This window comes from Globicephala melas, chromosome 2 (assembly GCF_963455315.2).
Source record: "Globicephala melas chromosome 2, mGloMel1.2, whole genome shotgun sequence".
NCBI classification, from domain to species: Eukaryota; Metazoa; Chordata; class Mammalia; order Artiodactyla; family Delphinidae; genus Globicephala; species Globicephala melas.
The window spans coordinates 52,081,094-52,105,129 of NC_083315.2; the positions used below are offsets into that span (position 1 = coordinate 52,081,094).

Genomic DNA, 24,036 nt, shown 5'->3' on the forward strand with positions numbered 1-24,036 from the left:
TGTGTGTATACAAATATTGTTGTTTTCCTTCCTCTATTATCCCCTTATCTAATATAAAGGATGTTAACAATAGTTAATTTTATATCTCATTATTTAAGTTATAAGATATCAAAACATGAGTGTACAGCGCCAAAAGACTTTGTGTTCTCTTCTGGGGAAAGTGTTAGCATGTTTTGGGTTGTAGTTAGGTTAGTTGCTTCATTTTAAGCAGAAATATAACTTTGTTACTGTCTTTATTTGGACATTAAATATGATTTAAGAGATGTGTGTGGGTGCCAAGTTGACAAGGGGAAGACTATGGTGGCATTTTGATTTGTCAACTTGGTTAGGCTACTGTCCCCAATTATTCAATCAAATATAAATCTAGGTGCTGTTGTGAAGGAATTTGTAGATGTAATTAGAATCCTTAATCAGTTGACTTTAAGTTTAGGACATTTTCCTCAGTGGGCCTGACCTAATCAGATGTAAAGCCTTAAAAACTGGCTTGAGACTTTCTGGAGAGAGACAGAGAGACATATGGAGAAAGAGAAAAGATTCCCATCTGTGGGCAAACATCTTTGGCCTGTGTCCCTGGAGTTCCAGACTGCTCCTGACAGTCCCTTCCTAATGGCCTGCCCTGTAGACTTTGAACTTGCCTTGCCAGCTTCCATAGTGTATGAGCAATACATATGTATGTTTATCACATATATCTATATATTTACAGATCTATATCTATATCTCCTACTGGTTTGCTTCTCTGCTTTACTGCTGAAGAATATAAAATCATTAACTATTAAACATTTGGAGGAAGAGAGGTATACTCTTTCAGTAGCAAGTTAAAGGGTCACAAAAATATTCAAACTACTTTCTCTCACAGACAACGCTCAGGAAGTCAGAAGAATGGTTTTGAATGACTACACTTACATTGCCTTTGCCCCTGTCATGCCCAGATACTTCAGTTAGAATACTTCTTTTTTTTTTTATGGTCCTTCATTGCAGTTTTTCAAAGCATGCAATTTTATTTATGTATTTCTGAAATTTTAATTTTTTTCTAATAGAGCATGTTCTTATTAGTTATATATTTAATACATATAAGTGTATATATGTCAATCCCAATCTCCCAATTCATCTCAATTAGGATACTTCTGCTAAGAAACTCCCCTCCACACAATGACGCTCCATTGGCTCACTCCTGTAAGCAAAAACAATGGGTGAGAAAAGTAGAAATTTCTTTTCCCTTGTCTTATTTACCTTGTGAAGATTTTAGGATGTTTGAGATTTGGCATGGTATACGTTTCTAGTAAAGCATGGAACTTCCAGAAATATCTTATGATTAGAAATTAACCATTTAAAAATGTCAAGTATTCCCAAGGCCAAGACAAGGTCAGTAGCTGTATGCAACGAAAGGGTAAAGCCAAGCTCTTCTTAAAAAGTTCCCATAGCACAGCTTTTGTCATGTGGGTTTAATAAAAAATCTAAAAATTCTGATGTAATCTATGTTTTTAAAATGGCTTAAAATAGGGATGAGGCATAGTGGAGTTTAAAATTAATTTATTTGAAAATAAAGTGCATGTTTTCTGAAATGCCCCAGTTTAAACTGGTCTGAAAAAGGTGCTGCAGACTCAAAGTTCACAGGATGAGGTAGGTTTCACTCTGGAGATGACTGAAGCAGAGGGAGCGGGAACTATGGGGAACTGTATAGTGGATTCCCAGCCAAAGGCAGAATGAACCCAAGCCTTAATTTGCTCAAGTCAGTTTTGATTTATGCCTGTTTTTCTGGTGTAATTATCAGTCTTGAGTCCTCTTAAAAGTGTCTTGGTTTAGGGCTTCCCTGGTGGCGCAGTGGTTGACAGTCCGCCTGCCGATGCAGCAGACATGGGTTCGTGCCCCGGTCTGGGAAGATCCCACATGCCGCCGAGTGGCTGCGCCCGTGAGCCATGGCTGCTAAGCCTGCGCGTCCGGAGCCTGTTGCTCCGCCACGGGACAGACTACAACAGTGAGAGGCCCACGTACAATAAATTCCTAATTCCTAATTTAATTCCATTATGTTTTGAGAACATACTTTATATGATTTTAATCTCTTTTAGTGTATTTCTACTTGTTTTATGATACAGAAAATGCTCTATCCTGGAGAATAGTACAGGTGCACTTGTAAAGAAGGTGTATATATTCTGACATTGCTGAGAGAGTGTTCTATTAATGTCAGCTAAGTCAAGTTGGTTGATAGTGCTGTTCTTGTCTTCTGGCTCCTTGCTGATTTTCTGTCCAATTGTCCTATCAATTATTGAGAGTGGAGAATTGATGTTTTCAACTATTATTGTTGAAATGTCTATTTCTCCTTACAGTTCTGTCCGTTTTTGCTTCATATGTTTTGGCACTCTGTTGTTAGGTGCATATCTGCTTTGAATTGTTATATATTCCTGATGAATTGACTGTTTTATTGCTATAAAATGTCCCTTTTGTCTCTAGTAATCTTTTTATATTAAAGTTATTTTTCTGATATTGGTATAATCTTTCCAGTAGTCTTTTGGTTACTGTATGCATGCATGATGTGTCTTTATCATCTTTTTACTTTCAACCTATTTGTGTCTTTGAATCTGAAATCTGTCTCTTATTGACAGCATATAGTGGGATCTTTTTTTAAAATTTAGTCTGATAATCTCTACCTTTTGATTGGAATACCAAATACATTTGTTAACATAATTAACGTAATTATTGATATGATTGAATTACACCTCCTGTTTTGCTTTTTGTTTTCTTGTATCCTCTTTGTTCCTGTGTTACTCCTTTTCTGCCTTCTTTGGTGTTAGATATTTTATAGTGCACCATTTTAATTCCTTTAATGGATTATTTACTCTTTTTTTACTTTTACTTATTTTCCTAGTGGTTGCTCTGGGGAGTATTGTTCTTACCTTAAAACAATATAGTTCAGATTATTACTAATTTAGTTTCAATAGTATACAGAAATTTTGTTCCAATATAGGGCCCTGTCATCCCCTCATTATGATATTATTATCCTACAAATTACTGCTTATAAAGTCAACAGTACAGTTTTATAATTATTATTTCAAATAACTACCTTTTAAAATCAGTTAAGAGAAGAAAGAGTAAAAACTATATTTATATTTCCTATTATATTTACCTATGTAATTACTTTTACTGGTTTTCTTTCTTTCTTTGTATGGATTCAAGTTACCATCTAATATTTATTTTCAACCTGAAATACTTCTTTCGATATTTCTTGTAGGGTAGGTCTGTTATAGATTAATTTACTCTTTTTTTATTTACCCAGAGATGTCTTTATTTCAGTTACCTTTTGAAGGATAACTTTGCTTGATATAGAACTTTTGACCATTATTTCTTCAATAATTTTCTTCTTTATCTCTCCTCTCTCCTTCTAGGACTCATTTCATATATGTTGGTCTATTTGATGGTGTTCCACAGGTGTCTCAGGCTCTGTTCATTTTATTCTCTGTATTTTCTTTCTGTTCCTCAGACAGAATACTCTCTATTCACTTACATTCAAGGTTGCTGGTTCTTTCCTCTGCCTGCTCAAATCCAATATAGAGGCCAACTTCTGAATATTTCATTTCAGTTACTGTACTTTTTAGCTACAGAAATTTTAGTTGGTTCTTTTTAAAAGTGATTTCTGGGCTTCCCTGGTGGTGCAGTGGTTGAGAGTCCACCTGCCGATGCAGGGGACGCGGGTTCGTGCCCCGGTCTGGGAAGATCCCACATGTCGCGGAGCGGCTAGGCCTGTGAGCCATGGCCGCTGAGCCTGCACATCCAGAGCCTGTGCTCTGCAACGGGAGAGGCCACAGCAGTGAGAGGCCCACGTACCGCAAATAAATAAATAAATAAATAAATAAATAAAATAAAAGTGATTTCTGTCTCTTTATTGCTATTATCTATTTGGTGAAACATTGTTGTCCTACTTTTCCTTAATTTTTTAAACATGGTGTCCTTTAGTTCTTTGAACATATTTATAAAAGCTGATTTAAAGTCTGCCTACTAAGTTGAACATCTGAGTATCCTCAAGGTTAGTTTCTTTGGATTGTTTTGTTTCCTGTATATAGGCTATATTTCCCTGCTTCTTTGCATATTTCATAGTACTTGTTGAAAACTGGACATACTAGACATATATTTCAGTAACTTTGAAATCCAGTCATTCTTCCCTTCCTACTTACTGTTTGTTGTTGTACTTTTTTTGTTGCTGGAGGTTAGATTTTTTGTTGTTGTTTAGTAACTTTCCTGGACCAGTTCTGTAGTGTTTGTATTTCCTAGAGTATAAAATCTCTGTTTGTTTCAATTTCATTTAATTTGTAGTTGTCTTTCTAGGTGTCATTTCTGTATCAGCATAGCTCTCTGTGCTCATTCTTGACTGTTCACACAGCCCTGAAGATGCACACAGCTTTCCAGATCTAGGAATATGTCAGAGGTTTTCATAGTTCACTGTGGACATGTGAGTCCCTACATTATCTTTTAAAATTTTTGGCTGGACTCTTTTTAGCCCCAGATTATATCACAGCCCTAGGAATCTATACTATTTACCTTCCCTGACTGCTACTGACTTCTGTTATCAACAATGCCCTGGGAATAAAGCTTTTCCTTGGAGCTCCAAGTCAGGTCGAATCGTGGCAAAGCCTTGGGGACAGGGCTTTTTCTGGAGTTCCAAATCAAGTTAGCCCACTTTGTGTCAGCAAAGCTGCTGGTCTTTATGGGACCATGCCAAGGAGCTGGTAGGGAGATGGGAATATCCCTAAGCTAAAGTGTCATAGACCCACTTTTCTAATTGAGGCTCAGTAGTTTTCTTCAATAAACACTTTTAATTTGTTGTGTGCCTTTATCTAAATTTCCAGAGTTCTGAAATGGTTGCTTTTGATAATCTTGCCAGAGTTGTCATTGCTTTTTGAGGGAGAAGATTTACTGAGGTACTCTCTCCACCATCTAGCAGTCTCATTTCTGAATAGTAAATTATATGGCCACTTTACCTAAAGCAGGAGTCCCCAACCCCTGGGCCGTGGACCAGTACCGGGCCGTACAGCAAGAGGTGAGCGGCGGCGGGCTATTGAGCGAAGCTTCATCTGCTGCTGCTGCCTATCACTTGCATTATGGCCTGAACCAGCGCTGGCATTACCGCCTGAACCATCCCTCCCATTGCTCGCATTACAGCCTGAACCACCTTCCCACGCCCCACCCCCCACGTCCATGGAAGAATTGTCTTCCACGAAACCGGTCCCTGGTGCCAAGATTGCTGGGGACCACTGACCTAAAGGGTCAGCCTGCTACTCAGGCCAAGCCAGTTGTTGCCGTGTGTGGGTGTGTTCCCAATGTTGTTATGTGAAATATGGATACGTTTGTAAAAAATCCCGAAATTTTTATTTTATAAACTCTTAAAGACATATTTTCTTTGGGTGGGATACAACCACCCCTACCCAAAGAGGTTTCATCACATCCAGGCCACCCACTTTCCGGTATTCATTCCCTCCATCAATTTACATTCACTGAGCACCTGTCACTGGCCTGGAATAGTGTTGGCTGCTACGGAGACAGTGGTAGCAACATGAAGAATGTATAATAAATTAGGCTTAAATTATATTGAGTCAATTAAACCTCATTTCAAATTTTCCTTTTAAGGCTATGCATTGCAAAATATAGTATCTGATGTTTGGTTTTACTTGTCTTTCGATCTGAACTCAGAAAAACTAAGGGAAACCCATTTTTTCAGACTTTTATATTAGGGAAATTCTAAGCAGTAAATATTTTTCAATCACAAGTTTCCATAAAGAATCCAGGCTCATTTTAAAATAAACTACAGACCCACTAAGATTGGAGTTGAGATAGACTATTGAAAATGACACTGACAAACAGATAATCATGCAAATCTTTGATGAAATGAACCATTTTGCACACTTCAAAAGCATTACCTTACATCACTGCAAACCTGGCAAGTAATTGCAATGATCAGAGTAGTAATTCATATTCAAATCCTCACCATGTTTGCTCATGGCATTGATTGTCCCAGATGTGCTAATATTGTAATAAAGACATTAAGACTAATTTTTAAATATTTAAACTACTGTTTTCACTGAGAGAACTATGGCATTTCCAATTTTTTTAAAAAAGTTCTTTTTGATTTGAAGCTAGTTCTTACAGTACAGGCTAACATTGATTGAAGACTCTGTGCCATCGTAGTTATGCTTTCCCCTTGATGTAGACTCCCCGCTCCTTGCAGTCACCGTAATCATTTACATGGGTGCTCTGAGAGGAGCAATCACATCCAAACACGGGGTTCTAGTCAATCAGTGCTTCTCTCTCTCTTCCCTCCCTGCATCCTTGCTCCCTCCTCTCTCTCTCTCTCTCTCTGTGTCTCTCTCTCAGATGGGGAGAGTGGTACTGTGACAGGTCCATTCTATCAAGAGGAGTTTCTAGGATCACAGAAGCACAAAAATCTTATATAAGAAGGAACAGACTTAAAGGTCACGTTTTCAGTGTAAAAAATGTTCTCTAGGGCATTCTTATCATTCAGCCACTGCTTAAAGTAGGATTTTCCATTTTAGGTTACATTTTTGTTCTAAATCATCTTCCATCTGGAAGAAACTACATGGGGTTGTGAACCCAGATTTAGAAACTATGAGAACTGCAATCTATTTGCTCCTAATGATTTGAGCCAATAGATTAACCTCTTTGGGTTTTGATATCCTTATTTGTAAAATAGAGATTTCTCATTTACCTTACCTAATTCCCCTAACTTATCACAAAGGAGACATACAGCATTATTCCTAAAGCATTAACATAACAAATAGATTAGAAGATTACAACTTCCTTGTCAATATTCAATGCAGGGTGTTGTATCATTTTAACTTTGATAGTTACTCTCGAAATATCTGAACCCAATTGTTGCATATAAACATTTAGGTCAACTTTCACCATAGTCTGCCCTAAATAGACCCATCGCTTCCTGAGAAATAGAGAAGTAATACTGATTGCTGACTTATTAGAATATTCTGTCTATTTATGTTGATGTCAAAAGAGATACATTTAAATACTCTGGTTCTAAAAGTAGAGCACTGTAATTTATAATTATTTTCAAAAAATTTTATTCCTTGCCTTGTTGTCATTTTTCCCAAGGTGATTCTTCATTATGTCCTCATTAAAAATAACAAACACTGAAATATCTATAATACAAAATCAGCAGACAACTGATATGACCTTTTTCACTAAATATTCATCAGATTTAAGGCTGAGCAGCATGTAAATGCAGTAGTTAGATCTTCAAACTGGAATTCACCTAGCAGGGCTTCCAGGGTTTCCTGTAACAAAAGCTAGGACTTGTCAAGAAAATTATTGCAACCTGCTATGGAAGATATCATTTCCCATTAGGATTGAGATGTTTAAAGTGAGCATTTGTATGTATGTGTAGCCTTTTAGATCTAACCTATAGTATATTTTTCTCCAAACTACAATGCAAGGCTAAACTGTAAAGACTGTAAGAGAAATAAAAATAAACAGTAAATGAAAACAGAAGCTTCATAGTCAGCTTCATGTCTGCCCTTGGTTTTGGCCAATTTTATGCTGTGGTATAATGGAAAGCACAAACATCATTCTACAAATATAGCACCATTCGAAATAGAGAAATGCTTCTTGTGTGAAGTTTTAAGAGCACCCCTTTTGTTGACCTTTACCTTTCTATTATGAGAGCCTGAGTAGCGGCAATGGAACCTCTGTGTATTTAATGAACAAGGGATGCCAAAAATGGGCACCAGTCTTTTGAAGAATGTAGTAGTTCTGTGCATCTCTCCTACTACTCTGATAAAATGTAATACCTGATCTTGAATCCTGTGAAAAGGCTTGTCAGGATAAGTACTTGGAGTTTTCAGTGAATGGATGCTATAGGCATTTATCTGGTTATTCAAGATGAAAGACTTCTGAATATCTGCCTATATGTGTGTCCATGGCCATGACCATGTCTGTGTCCACGAAACATGGTGAGGTGGATGTGTTTTTAAGAATTAGGTACCATGAAGTAGTCAATTTAGGCAGGTTTAATTTTGATACCATTTGCTAATGGTCATAATTTCCCTTTTACAAGTCATAGAGGAGACAGAAACTGTTCCTTTTATACATGTTGTTCCTGGATACTTCTTCTAACAGTAAGTAGCTGGTCCACATGCAGTTCTTTGTATCACTCTTTACAAACAGCAAAAGGAAAGCCATGGGGCTTCCCTGGTGGTGCAGTGGTTGAGAGTCCACCTGCCGATGCGGGGGACACGGGTTATTGCCCTGGTCCAGGAAGATTCCACATGCCGCAGAGCGGCTAGGCCCGTGAGCCACGGCCGCTGAGCCTGCGCGTCCAGAGCCTGTGCTCCGCAATGGGAGAGGCCACAACAGTGAGAGGCCCACATACTGCCAAAAAAAAAAAAAAAACAAAAGGAAAGCCATGGAGAACTGAGTAGTCACTTTGCCCACAGCAAGCACCCACCTTGGGAACACCTTCAGGTAGAGCTCTATCAAGCAGAGACCCGTAGGGCACCGCACCCTGGAGATGTATGAGACGGAAAGAACTTCCAATTCTACCTATTCACCTCACTGTGGTTGAAGTCAGCTTTCTCTCTACATACTACCCAGAAGAATTAGATTGGAACAGAGGTGAGCAGCCAAGTGAGACACTTTTTCCCAAGCAATTTCATGATGGGTTTCCTTTACATAATTTTTAGAAAATGAGTCAATCCACCCACCAAAATATGAAATATTTTTCAAAATATGACATTTATCCACAAGATCAGTTTATTTTTTAATGAACATTTAAGGCTCATATACAAAAGCTAACAGAGCAATAAGTCAATCATGAAATAACATACAGGGAAATAAAATGGAAAATAACTCATTTACAATTTCTCACCACTGAAGCACTACACACTGTCTGCAGTGAGGTGTGGTCAGTGTTTCAGACAGTGGATGCTCAGGCCAAATGCCAAGACTGTCATCACACTACTTTTTGTTTTAAGATCTTTTCTTTCTTGGTCATTGTTCAGTTAGTGGGGGGAGTCGGAGGGAGAGAAGTAAGTTTCATTCCCACCTCCCCCACAAAAACTATTTTTAAGCAGTTAAATTTTTCCTTGGGGAAACATTGTATCTGTTAATCTAACATATCATATATTTCTGTTATTAAATGTCTGCATAAATATTTGTTTATTCTATTTCTTAACATAAGATCATGCAGTACTTTTAATTTCAGAACAGTAAGAATTATCAAAGGCAATTAGTTTTGTACATAAATGCCCACAGTTTCTTTTTCAATGAAAAATGTGCTCTTTGTGATATTTGTTTCTTGTGAGAGTTGATCAAGTAGTAATCATGGAGTATTTCCTAAAATATTTATTTGCTGGGAAAATTTGTATGAAATGACATTCAAAGTATAAAAAACATTGTTAGGTAACACTTGGAACAGTTAAAAATATACTTGTTTGTAAACTATCAATGTAAGATACTGAGCATCTGAGTATCAGAGCCATTGTCTCCTGTTTTTCTAGAAAGTGGCTTGATTTATCAATGTGACATCTTTGAAACATCTGACATTATATATAGAAACATCAAGGCAATATTATTTGTACATATTATTAAACATGCAAAAATTTCCTGAAAGATAGTGCCCAAAAAAGGGAGGTCCCCCAAGCTCAGCCTCTCCTTGGTGCCCGTCACTGAACGTATGGCTGTCTTGGAGTTTGGGAGCATGGCAGCTCATTTTGGAGAGGTAGCCCCTTTAATCACTGGCTCCCTATTCAAATATGTTGCCCAGTAAACTAGGTTGAAAGTGCCAAACAGGACTGGGAATATAATTCGGGACATTTTGTCTATCTTGCTGATGCTGTTGTAAGTCTTTTTGTTTTCAGAAGTCTTGTCTTCAGGTTTTACTGAGGCTGAAGAGGCATTTGAGGTCCCTGAAGGGGTCTGCTCCTTTGGGATGTTTGGGGGGTGGGTCATCTTCCCAGTAGTATAAGCATTTGTTGATTTATTTAGTGTAAGTTCACGCTCCTTTTTCTGCAAAATATAAAAAATTTAAGGGCATGACGTTTGCAGGCAGCTGTCAGTTCACTTCTAAAGGTTCTGAAGGTTTATCTCTCAAAAGAGAGAGACAGAAACAGACATAAAGACAGAGACAGAGAGGGTATCAGCTTAGCTCTGGCAGAGGGCAGCCTTCCACAGACTTCTATGCCTAGAACCCCACATGGCCAGTCTTGGATGTGAAATTCTAGAACAGGCAAAATACTTTATGGTAGAAAAATTCGGAATAGTGGTTACCTTTGTTGTGGTGGGACCAGGAATGGACTGGGAAGGGGCATGGTGACCTTTCTGGAGTGCTGGCAATGTTCTCTATCTTGATAGGGATTTGGGTTTACTGGTGAACATGTTCATCAAACCTCAGCAAAAGTACCCTTAACATTTGTGCATTTCATACTATGTAAATTTTGCTTCAAAAGAATCAAACAGTAAACAAATATTGAACTCTAGTTAGTGACATGCTTACTGAAGTCTTAGTGGGAAATGTATTATTTACTTTGAAATACATCAAAAAATATGATGTATTGACAGATGGATTGAGGATGGGTGGATGGATGAATGGATAGACAGATTTTAGGTAACATAGATAGATAGATAAATGATAGATGGGTGGTGATGACACAAGCTCAGTAAAATGTTAATAGTAGACAGGTTTTCATTTTGTAGTTCTTCAACATTTCTGTATGTTTGAAAATTTGCATGATAGAATGTTGGGAAAAATTCTGTTCCTTTACCAAAGTAACATAATCTCATTAAATTAAATTTGGAAAACCAAAGAATAATTAAAGAAGATATATCACTATCTGAAAAACAGATCTGCATCCCATTGCTCATAGCAACATTATTCACAATAGCAAAAATATGGTAACAATGTGTCTGCCAGTCGATGGTTAAACAAAATGTGGTGTGTGTGTGTGTGTGTGTGTGTGTGTGTGTGTATACATACAATAGAATACACATTGGAACACAATGGAATAGTATTCAGCCATAAAAAAGGAAGAAAATCCTGCCATTTCCAACAGGGAAGGACCTTGAGAGCATTGTGCTAAGTGAAATAAGTCAGACAGAGAAAGACAAATACCATATGATTTCACTTATATGTGGAATCCAAACAAAAAAACAAAAAAAAAAGCTGAACTCATAGATACAGAGAGCAGATTGTTGGTCACCAGAGGGCAGGGGACAGGGAGCAAAATGGGTGAAGGTGGTCAAAAGGTAAAAACTTCCAGTTGTAAGATAAATAAGATTGGGAAATGTAATACACAGCCCAGTAACTATGGTTTTTTAAAAAAAGAAAGAAAATATATTAACCATTAAAAATATGTGGGAGGGAGCTTCAAGATGGCGGAAGACTAAGACGTGGAGATCACCTTACTCCCCACAAGTACATCAGAAATACATCTACATGTAAAACAACTCCTACAGGACACCTACTGAATGCTGGCAGAAGACCTCAGACCTCCCAAAAGGCAAGAAACTCCCCACGTACCTGGGTAGGGCAAAAGAAAAAAGATAAAAACAGCGACAAAAGAATAGGGATGGGACCTGCACCAGTGGGAGGGAGCTGTGAAGGAGGAAAGGTTTCCACACACTAGGAAGCCCCTTTGTGGGCGGTGACTGCGTGTGGTGGAGGGGGGAAGCTTCGGAGCCACGGAGGACAGTGCAGCAACAGGGGTGCAGAGGGCAAAGCGGAGAGATTCCCGCACAGGGGATAGGTGCCGACCAGCACTCACCAGCCCGAGAGGCTTGTCTGCTCAGCCGCCGGGGTGGGCGAGCGCTGGGAGCTGAGGCTCGGGCTTCGGTAGGAGCGCAGGGAGAGGACTGGCGGTGTGAACACTGCCTGAAGGGGCTAGTGCCCCACGGCTAGCCGGGAGGAAGTCCGGGAAAAAGTCAGGACCAGCCAAAGAGGCAAGAGACTTTTTCTTGCCTCTCTATTTTCTGGTGCGCGGGGAGAGGGGATTAAGAGCACAGCTTAAAGGAGCTCAAGACGGATGCGAGCCGCAGCTATCAGCGCGGACCCCGGAGACGGGCATGAGATGCTAAGGCCGCTGCTGCTGCCACCAAGAAGCCTGTGTGTGAGCACAGGTCACTATCTACACCGCCCCTCCTGGGAGCCTGTGCAGCCCACCACTGCCAGGGTCCCGTGATCCAGGGACAATTTCCCCAGGAGAACGCACGGCGCACCTCAGGCTGTTGCAACGTCACGCCGGCCTCTGCCACCGCAGTCTCACCCCGCATCCGTGTCCCTCCCTCCCCCCAGCCTAAGTGAGCCAGAGTCCCCTAATTAGCTGCTCCTTTAACCCAGTCCTGTCTGGGCGGGGAACAGACACCCTCAGGCGACCAACACGCAGAGGCGGGGCAAATCCAAAGCTGAAACCCAAGAGCTGTGAGAACAAAGAAGAGAAAGGAAAATCTCTCCCAGCAGCCTCAGGAGCAGCGGATTATATCCCCACAATCAACTTGATGTGCCCTGCATCTGTGGAATAACTGAATACACAATGAATCATCCCAAATTGAGGAGGTGGACATTGGGAGCAAAAATGTATATATTTTTTCCCCTTTTTCTCTTTTTGTGAATGTGTCTGTGTATGCTTCTGTGTGTGATTATGTCCGTATAGCTTTGCTTTTACCATTTGTCCTAGGGCTCTGTCTGTCCGTTTTTTTTTTTTAAGTATAGTTTTTAGCGCTTGTTATCATTGGTGGATTTGTTTTTTTGGTTTGGTTGCTCTCCGCCTTCTTTCTTTCTTTTTTTAAATTACTTTAAAAATGTTTTTAATACTTATTTTTATTTTAATAACTTTTAAATTTCATTTTATTATATTTTATCTTCTTTCTTTCTTTCTGTTTTGTCTCCCTTTTATTATGAGCCGTGTGGATGACAGGCTTCTGGTGCTCCAGCCAGACATCACGGCTGTGCCTCTGAGGTGGGAGAGCCAAGTTCAGGACATTGGTCCACAAGAGACCTCCCAGCTCCACGTAATATCAAACGGCAAAAATCTCCCAGAGATCTCCATCTTAACACCAAGACCCAGCTCCACTCAACGACCGCAAGCTACAGTGCTGGACACCCTACGCCAAACACCTAGCAAGAAAGGAACACAACCCAATCCATTAGCTGAGAGGCCGCCTAAAATCATAATAAGGCCACAGACATGCCAAAACACACCACCAGTCATGGACCTGCCCACCAGAAAGACAAGATCCAGCCTCATCCACCAGAACACAGGCACTAGTCACCTCCACCCGGAAGCTTACACAAACCACTGAACCAACCTTAGCCACTGGGGACAAACGCCAAAAACAACAGGAACTATGAACCTGCAGCCTGCAAAAGGAGACCCCAAACACAGTAAGTTAACCAAAATGAGAAGACAGAGAAACACAGCAAATGAAGGAGCAAGGCAAAAACCCACCAGACTTAACAAATTAAGAGGAAATAGGCAGGCTACCTGAAAAAGAATTCAGAATAATGATAGTAAAGATGAAACAAAATCTTGGAAATAGAATGGAGAAAATACAAGAAATGTTTAACAAGAACCTAGAAGACCTAGAGAGCAAACAAACAGTGATAAACAACACAAAAAATGAAATTAAAAATTCTCTAGAAGGAATCAATAGCAGAATAACTGAGGCAGAAAAACGGATAAGTGGTAGATAAAATAGTGGAAATACCTACAGCAGAGCAGAATAAAGAAAAAAGAATGAAAAGAATTGAGGACAGTCTCAGAGACCTCTGGGACAAAATTAAACGCACCAATATTCTAATTGTAGGGGTCCCAGAAGAAGAAGAGAAAATGAAAGGGACTGAGAAAATATTTGAAGAGATTATAGTTGAAAACTTCCCTAATACGGGAACTGAAATAGTTAAAGACCAGGAAGCAAGGAGAGTCCCATACAGGATAAATCAAAGGAGAAACATGCCAAGATACATATTAATCAAACTATTAAAAATTAAATACAAAGAAAAAATATTAAAAGTCAGCAAGGGAAAAACAACAAATAACATCTAAGGGAATCCCCATAAGGTTAACAGCTGATCTTTCAGCAGAAACTCTGCAAGCCAGAAGGGAGTGGCAGGACATATTTACAGTAATGAAGGGGAAAAAATCTACAACCAAGATTACTCTACGCAGCAAGGATCTCATTCAGATTTGACAGAGAAATTAAAACTTTTACAGACAAGCAAAAACTAAAAGAATTCAGCACCACCAAACCAGCTTTATGACAAATGCTAAAGGAACTTCTCTAGGCAGGAAACACAAGAGAAGGAAAAGACCTACAATAACAAGCCCAAAACAACTAAGAAAATGGTAATAGGAACATACATATCAATAATTACCATAAATGTAAATGGATTAAATGCTCCAACCAAAAGACATAGACTGGCTGAATGGATACCAAAACAAGACCCATATATATGCTGGCTACAAGAGACCCACGTCAGGCCCAGGGACACATTCAGACTGAAAGTGAGGTGATGAAAAAAGATATTCCATTCAAATGGAAATCAAAAGAAAGCTGGAGTAGCCATTCTCATATTAGACAAAATAGACTTTAAAATAAAGACTATTACAAGAGACAAAGAAGGACACTACATAATGATCAAGGGATCGATCCAAGAAGAAGATATAACAATAGTAAATATTTATGCACCCAACAGAGGAGCACCTCAGTACATAACGCAAATGCTAACAGCCATAAAAGGGGAAATCGACAGTAACGCATTCATAGTAGGGGACTTTAACACCCCACTTTCAACAATGGACAGATCATCCAAAATGAAAATGAATAAGGGAAACACGAACTTTAAATGATACATTAAACAAGATGGACTTAATTGATATTTATAGAACACTCCATCCAAAAACAACAGAATACACTTTCTTCTCAAGTTGTCATGGAACATGCTCCAGGAGAGTACTTGTACTGGGTCACAAATCAAGCCTCAGTAAATTTAAGAAAACTGAAATCGTATCAATTATCTTTTCCAACCACAACACTATGAGACGCTATGAGATAGCAATTACAGGAAAAAATCTGTAAAAAGTACAAACACATGGATGCTAAACAATACACTACTTAATAAAGAAGTGACCACTGAAGAAATTAAAAAGGAAATCAAAAAATACCTAGAAACAAATAACAATGAAAACACGACGACCCAAAACATATGGGATGCAGCAAAAGCAGATCTAAAGGGAGGTTTATAGCAATACAATCCTACCTTAAGAAACAAGAAGCATCTCAAATAAACAACCTAACCTTACACCAAAAGTAATTAGAGAAAGAAGAACAAAAAAACCCCAAAGTTAGCAGAAGGAAAGAAATCATAAAGATCAGATCAGAAATAAATGAAGGAAATGATAGCAAAGATCAATAAAACTAAATGCTGGTTCTTTGAGAAGATAAATAAAATTGATAAACCATTAGCCAGACTCATCAAGATAAAAAGGAAGAAGACTCAAATCAATAGAATTAGAAATGGAAAAGGAGAAATAACAACTGACACTGCAGAAATACAAAGGATCACGAGAGATTACTACAAGCAAATATATGCCAATAAAATGGACAACCTGGAAGAAATAGAAAAATTCTTAGAAATGCACAGCCTTCTGAGACTGAACCAGGAAGAAATAGAAAATATGAACAGAGCAAACTCAAGCACTGAAATTGAAACTGTGATTAAAAATCTTCCAACAAACAAAAGCCCAGGACCAGATGGCTTCACAGGCAAATTCTATCAAACATTTAGGGAAGAGCTAACACCTATCCTTCTCAAACTCTTCCAAAATATAGCAGAGGGACGAACACTCCCAAACTCATTCTACGAGGCCACCATCACCCTGATATCAAAAGCAGACAAAGCTGTCATAAAGAAAGAAAACTACAGGTCAATATCACTGATGAACATAGATGCAAAAATCCTCAACAAAATACTAGCAAACAGAATCCAACAGCACATTAAAAGGATCATACACCATGATCAAGTGGGATTTATCCTAGGAATGCAAGGATTCTTCAATATACGCAAATCAATCAATGTGATACACCATGTTAACAAACTGAGGGGGAAAAATATATGATCATCTCAATAGATGCAGAGAAAGCTTTCAACAAAATTCAACGCCATTTTTGATAAAAACCCTCCAGAAAGTAGTCATAGAGAGAACTTACCTCAACATAATAAAGCCCATACATGACAAACCCACAGCCAGCATCATCCTCAAAGGTGAAAAACTGAAACCATTTCCACTAAGATCAGGAACAAGAAAAGGTTGCCCACTCTCACCACTATTATTCAACATAGTTTTGGAAGTTTTAGCCACAACAATCAGAGAAGAAAAGGAAATAAAAGGAATCCAAATCGGCAAGAAGAAGTAAAGCTGTCACTGTTTGCAGATGACATGATACTATACACAGAGAATCCTAAAGATGCTACCAGAAAGCTACTAGAGCTAATCAATGTATTTGGTAAAGTAGCAGGGTACAAAATTAATGCACAGAAATCTCTTGCATTCTTATACACTAATGATGAAAAATCTGAAAGAGAAATTAAGGAGACACTCCCATTTACCACTGCAACAAAAAGAATAAAATACCTAGGAGTAAATCTTCATAAGGAGAAAAAAGACCTGTATGCAGAAAACTATAAGACACTGATGAAAGACATTAAAGATGATACAAATAGATGGAGAGATATACCATGTTCTTGGATTGGCAGAATCAACATTGTGACAATGACTATACTGCCCAAAGCAATCTACAGATTCAATGCAATCCCTATCAAACTACCACTGCCATTTTTCAAAGAGCTAGAACAAAAAAATTCACAATTTGTATGGAAACACAAAAGACCCCGAATAGCCAAAGCAATCTTGAGAAAGAAAAATGGAGCTTGAGGAATCAGGCTTCCTGACTTCAGACTATACTACAAAGCTACAGTAATCAAGACAGTATGGTACTGGCACAAAAATAGAAAGATAGATCAATGGAACAAGATAGATAGCCCAGAGATAAACCCACACACATATGGTCACCTTATCTTTGATAAATGAGGCAAGAATATACAGTGGAGAAAAGACAGTCTCTTCAATAAGTGGTGCTGGGAAAACTGGACAGCTACATGTAAAAGAATGAAATTAGAACACTCCCTAACACTATACACAAAAATGAACTCAGAGTGGATTAAAGACATAAATATAAGGCCAGACACTATCAAACTCTTAGAGGAAAACATAGGCAGAACACTTTACGACGTAAATCACAGCAAGGTCCACTTTGACCCACCTCCTAGAGTAATGGAACCCAATGAAACTTAAAGCCTTTTGCACAGCCAAGGAAAACATAAACAAGACCAAAAGACAACCCTGGGAATGGGAGAATATATTTGCAAATGAAGCAACTGACAAAGGATTAATCTCAAAATTTACAACCAGCTCATGCAGCTCAATATCAAAAAAACAAACAACCCAATCCAAAAATGGGCAGAAGACCGAAGTAGACATTTCTCCAAAGAAGATGTACAGATTACCAAGAAACACATGAAAGAATGCTCAACATCATTAATCATTAGAGAAATGCAAATCAAAACTACAATGAGATATCATCTCACACCGGTCAGAATGGCCATCCTCAAAAAATCTAGAAACAATAAATGCTGGATAGGGTGTGGAGAAAAGGGAACCCTCTTGCACTGTTGGTGGGAATGTAAATTGATACAGAGACTATGGAGGTTCCTTAAAAAACTACAAATAGAACTACCATACGACCCAGCAATCCCACTACTGGGCATATACCCTGAGAAAACCATAATTCGAAAAGAGTCATGTACCAAAATGTTCATTGCAGCTCTATTTACAATAGCCAGGACATGGAAGCAACATAAGTGCCCATCAACAGATGAATGGATAAAGAAGATGTGGCACATATATACAATGGAATATTACTCAGCTATAAAAATAAAGGAAATTGAGTTATTTGTAGTGAGGTGGATGGACCTAGAGTCTGTCATACAGAGTGAAGTAAGTCAGAAAGAGAAAAACAAGTACCATATGCTAACACATATATATGGAATTTAAGAAAAAAAAATGTCATGAAGATCCTAGGGTTAAGACAGGAATAAAGACACAGACCTACTAGAGAATGGACTTGAGGATATGGGGAGGGGGAAGGGTAAGCTGTGACAAAGTGAGAGAGTGGCATGGACATATATACACTACCAAACGTAAAATAGATAGCTAGTGGGAAGCAGCTGCATAGCACAGGGAGATCAGCTCGGTGCTTTGTGACCGCCTAGAGGGGTGCGATAGGGAGGGTGGGAGGGAGCAAGACGCAAGGGGGAAGAGATATGGGGATACATGTGTATGTATAACTGATTCACTTTGTTATGATACAGAAACTAACACACCATTGTAAAGCAATTATACTCCAATAAAGATGTTAAAAAATATGTGAAAGACGAAAAGCAGAGAGGAAGTGCATGGAGAAGGAGCAAGAAGAAGCAGTGAAAAGTGAGGTGGAATAAGAGTGCATATGTACCCAGATGCAGGGAGCACAATGACCCCGGGGCCACAGTGAGGGTGACCACAGCGTCAGAGCAGAGCAGGGTCTGTGGGCCACTCCTCAGAAATGGTACGGTTCTTTGCAGCCCCCATGCTGCCATGCACACACCCCTACTCGTCTGCCAGAAGAAGCCCATCAGCATGATGGACTAGCTACCTCAGTGGTTTGCACGGCCTTTGTCTCTGGGTGTAACCAGGACAGAGCAGACACTGGAGGAGAGAATGATGGGTCTCAGAAGTGGGTGTTTCAAACAGGACTCAGGGTGGCCACAGTGGTCCAGAGATGTGCCTCTGTCCTCCTTCCGGGACGACTTGCTGCCCAGCTGAGGGCAGACAGCTCCCTACACGGTCAACTTCAACTCCTTCCTCTGTCCTTTCACAGGTGTCCACCCCTAAAAACCATCTTGCATTCCCAACTCTGAAGATCCCAACAGGTAATGATGGTGAACACAGTCTGGTGTTCAAATTTTCTCCACTTCTAAGTAAAAGCCAGTAACGCTATACTTACTTATTCATGCTCACCACCGTGTGTAACAGTATGACTTGCCTGCCGGGATACCTGCAGATGCCTCGATGCCTCCACTGGCCTAAGGGATGGTATCCCCAGCACCACAGCCTTGGGGGACAACACCTAGTTTTCTAGGAGATCAGTGCTAATCTGAGATTACATGAGCCAGTTACCTCCATGTCCTCCTCTCCCTCCAGGTCTGCATTCAGATCTGTGATGAGTAATAAGGACACTGAGGCTGAGTGTGAGCAAGCGAGGTGGCCGATGATGATGACAGCCCATTCGACAACCTTCAAGGACTCTCCATTGCCCCTGGGTTCCACCTTCCTCCTAGACTCACAGACACGAGCCTGATGACCTCAATTCCTGCAGCACCTCCCAGGCGGCTGCCCGCTCAGGCTCAGGGAGGCTGTCTCCAGGCCTGTAGCAAACATTTACTTCCTGGCAACACAGTGTTGGGTGTCGGGAAGCCCCTCTCTCCAGACTCCATGTCCCCCAACAAACATCCTCCATGGTTCTGTCTGTTGGGACACTTCGGTCCAGAATTCCCACAGTCTGAAGACGCCCTGCCTCTGCCATGTTTTCTCAGCTTCCCACCAATCGCCTGCTGCTGTCAGCTCACTCCTGTCCCCCATCATCCCCCAAAACACACCCCCTCATGAGATTCCTGCTTGTCAAGGCCCTCCCCAGGCATCTCCCTGCTTCCCTTCTTCCCTGAGGGGCCATGGGTGCACACAGCTGAGTGCCCTCAGCAGCAGCAGAGTATCCTGGTGTAGTCACGGGTTTGGGGCACAGTCTCCGGTAGGGCCTTCCAGACTCCCTTCATGATGATTTCCAAAGGACAGATGAAGTTTCACTTTCAAGTCTACCCTGATAAGTCTGGCCTGTTCCTCTCTCAGAGCAAAGGACTTGTTTGTTTTAAATGTGGCATACTTAGCACTTTACCATGTGCTATTTATTTTCTATTCCATGTATGTTATTTTCTTTTCCCCAAGGATCTGGTTCAGGTTGGAATGTTGTGCAACGTTTTTTCTTCAAATATTTTTTAGATTCAGGCACCGACCTCCCTCTAAATACTCAGCACTTAATTGCTTTGAATAGAGAAATGCTTCCCACAATAACTCACGTGCATCATTTAAGCAAGACAAATCATCTCATCAGTGGAATTGGGTGTGTTTGCCTGTTGTGTCGCTCCCAATAATTCGAATGCTCCCTTCACGACCTTCAAGCCACCTTGCAGAAGACACGCTGCATGGTGAAGTGGCAAGAGTGAGCAGAAGAATTGACTGTACCATTCAAAACTGGATAAATAGTCCCTGAACAGACAGAAGGTACTTTAGCAAAAGTAATAGGCCTGATATCAGACCTTTCCCTTGAATGAAGCTGGTGATTCAAAATAAAGGTAAAACAAGACCTGTTATAAGACTTTGTAAGGACCTTGAGTATAAGGGAAGAAATCATTTTTCAGGGGGAGGGATGTAGGGAAAACAAACACCTGGTCTTATACTTGGACATAAAATCAGGCACATTTTCTCTGGAGTATGGAGGAAAATGAAGTCAGTACCTTGATCTTGGCTGCTTCCAAGGCTTTTTTGCCATCCCAGGCCCAGCCTCTCTTTGTGAAATAGTTGACGGTGGCAAACTCGATCAGCGCAGAGAACACAAAAGCGTAGCACACGGCTATGAACCAGTCCATGGCCGTCGCATAAGCCACTTTGGGCAGAGAGTTCCGGGCACTGATGCTGAGGGTCGTCATAGTCAGCACCGTGGTCACCCCTGTGGTTGTCAATGACAGGGGTGGGGTCAATGGGAACAAGGATCAGCACCAGCACTGGACCCCAGTATAACACCCCTGAACGTGACAAAGAAAGAAAGGAACTATCACTTTAATCCCCAGCCTAGGTCTCCCGCTCCCTCTACAATTTTCACAGCACAACACATTCATAGCATTTAAAACACTGCTTAGTTTATTTACCTTGTCAATCGTCTCCTTCCTCTAGAACATAAATCGAGGTGGGCAGGGATTTGGGTCTGATTCATACACATACTCTAACTGTGTCCCCGTTGTCCTGACCTGACCCTGCAGAGAGCTGGTGCTCAACAAGGATGCGTCAGAGGAGTGGGGCATCTTAGTGGCCCCAAGGCAAGTCCAGCTGAGAAGGGCAAGAACGTTCCCACCGCTCTAACGAAGTGCTTCACAAAGACTCACTGTGCACCTTACAAGTCGTGGGCTCCAGAAAACTGATGAGACAGGCTTGCTTTCACATGGATTAACGCAGCATGCAGACTCCGAGGACCGGAGTGCAACAGAAGCACCACATCTGAATCTGGGTCTTGGCACTTCACTCCTTCTAACAAGGATCTGGGCCACCTTGATGCTGCCATGCAAGATGCCTGTAGCCATCTGCCTTGTCTTCTGGGGAAATTTGCAGTGACCATAAAGGAAGTCTGGATCCTCGGAAGGGGACGATAAGCCTCTAACGGGCATCTATTAAGGGCCAGACTCTGATCTAAGCTACATTCTGAATGGGTGTCATTATCCCCATTTTGCAAGTGAGGAGCTTAAAGATTTAAAAATAGTAATGTACCCAAATTCGCCAGCTGGCAAATGAGAACCTGTACTGGGACCCAGGTCTGCTGAACCCTTACAGCCCATGTAGTTTCCACATGCTCTATGTCTTTCTTCTTACTGCAGTTTTGTTTGCAGAAAGGTGCAAGTATGTGTATGGGGTGTGGGTGCAACACACCTGTTATGAGTGGAACTGTGTACCCCCCCCAAATGCATAATGCATGAATTCCTAATCTCCAGAACCTCAGATTTACTTTCCAGACCTTACTTGGAAATATGGTCTTTACAGAAGTAATCAAGTTAAAATGAGGTCATTAGGGTAGGCCTTAATCCAATATGACTGGTATCTCTCTCACACACACACAGGGAGAACAGCACATGAAGACTGGAATTATGCTGCCACAGGCCAAGGAAGTACCAGAAACTGGGAGAGAGGCCAGAAACAGAGCCTTCCCTCACAGTCCTCAGAAGAAACGAACTCTGCTGATTTTGGACTTGTAGCCTCCAGAACTGTGAGAGAGTTAATTTCTATTGCTTAAGCACTCAGTGTGTGGTACTTTGTTAGGGCAGCCTCAGGAAAGAGCACCAAAAGAGTGTCATGTTGCTGGTGGTCATAGCAGCCTCCACACCCTCCTGAAGCTAAATCAGGTGAGGCAGGTGAAGCTGGGTATGTGGCTCAAGGTAGAGAGATGGTCAGACAGGAGCAATCCTGGGCCCTCACTGGAAATCCCGAGGCTCCCCCGGCTTCCTCCACCTACAGGAGCACTGGCGGGAAATGCAGGGCACGTTTTCCTTCTTTGGAAGGGACAGTGCAATAGCAAAAGCTGAGGCGGGAATAGTACTTTCAGTTTAGAAAGATGTGAGCATCCATTACAACTGACCCACGAAATTACTTCTAACATTGATTTTGATGAAATGAGCTTCCACGTAAAAGTCAAACACTCAACCATGTCTGCTGTGCCAAGGTACTTCCTGAGCTGGATCTTGCTAAACTTGATTTATGTCTCAAGGATGTCAGATAATTTTCTAAATTCTTATCATATATATGTATACATATATACATGTGTCATACGTACGTATGTATATCTCATATATATTACATTTATATATACATAAGGTAATATATATTATATTTTATATACATTTAATCTATTACTATCATATCACATGTAACATATTGACTGCCACTTGGGAGTTAATTTTAAAGTGGCATGCACATTTCAAAGAAAACTGCCTGATAACATAGAAAACAGTACTTTATGAGACTTGTGAAAATACCGTAGCAAAATCCCACATAAGACAGATTGCTGGCAATTTCAAACCTCAAAAAAAAAAAAAAAAAGGCTCTTAGTGAAAGACTTTTCAAAAGGGAAACAGTGATCGAATTGCTCTGAACCCTGGTTCAGAGAGCAGCCCTAAATCTACTCTTTAACACTGAATTCATAACTAACTTGTCTGTTTGTTTTCTAGGTCACAGAATAGACAGGCAGCACTAGGGACTTTGAGGCTGCTGTCTTTGGGGTGTTAGAGGCAGTCACAGGCCTGGCTTGGGGACACTCACCAAACACTGTCCTGGCTGGAACTGATTCTCGGTTCAGCCAAAAGGACACTTGCGACAAGATCACAGTCATTATGCAGGGGAGATAGGTCTGGATGACAAAGTACCCGATCTTCCTCTTCAGATGGAAATGAGCCGTCATGATTGTGTATTCACCTGCAAATGAACAAATTACTCCAGTCAGCCACCTAAATGAAACCCTACAGTCCTGCCCTGTGGTTCCTGCCCCTGGTCAGAGCCCCGGAGCTTCCCTTCTCTCCACCCTCCCTTTGGACAAGCATTTATTTGTATTGTTTGGGTGAAGGAGAGGCTGAAGGATGCATGGATTTCTTAACGGTCATTTTATAAGTAAGTCTTTTGACCCCCAGCCTCTGAAGAGCCTCTGCTGGTGGATGCTTTGCTGGGGAAAATCAGATTTGTGTGTTTTCCTAATCCCTGGTCACAATCTATGCCACTCTCCACCTGCCCCCCTCACTGCTACTGCCATCAGGATTTCAGGATTTAGCCTCTCCAGATGTAACTCAGGACATCACAGAGCCCAGTCGTGGGCGGATTGTTTTCTCCTCATTTCCCAGCCAGGGAGGGCTGGAAGGAGTGGGGGGCTACCACTTCCCCACAGGCTCTGTGCCCCCTCAGCCGGCTTGGGGGTGAGGAGCAACAGCCTCCGGAGGCCACTGGTGCTGGCCACTCTGAGCTTCCGCTGGTCCACAGAGAGAGTGAGGGCATTTCCTTGGCGATGCCCCAGTGCCTTCTCTGGATCTGGCTGGCTGTGTGGGAGGCGAGTGCAGACCTCCCCTTC

At 40.9% G+C, this 24,036-nt stretch overlaps 1 protein-coding gene across 2 annotated transcripts in view; it reads right to left on the reverse strand.

The window, feature by feature from the left end:
• Positions 1-8,743: 8,743 nt before the first annotated feature.
• The window catches only part of GABRA5 (gamma-aminobutyric acid type A receptor subunit alpha5), a 103,261-nt gene continuing 87,968 nt past the window's right edge, over positions 8,744-24,036 (reverse strand). For both annotated transcript variants that reach the window (XM_060293915.1, XM_030873214.2), the window contains 3 exons: positions 23,241-23,393; positions 20,675-20,886; positions 8,744-10,020 (listed from right to left, as the gene is read on the reverse strand). In XM_060293915.1, coding sequence (XP_060149898.1) covers positions 9,721-10,020; positions 20,675-20,886; positions 23,241-23,393 — 665 coding nt within the window. In that variant the 3' untranslated portion in view covers positions 8,744-9,720. The remainder of the gene's footprint in view (positions 10,021-20,674; positions 20,887-23,240; positions 23,394-24,036) is intronic.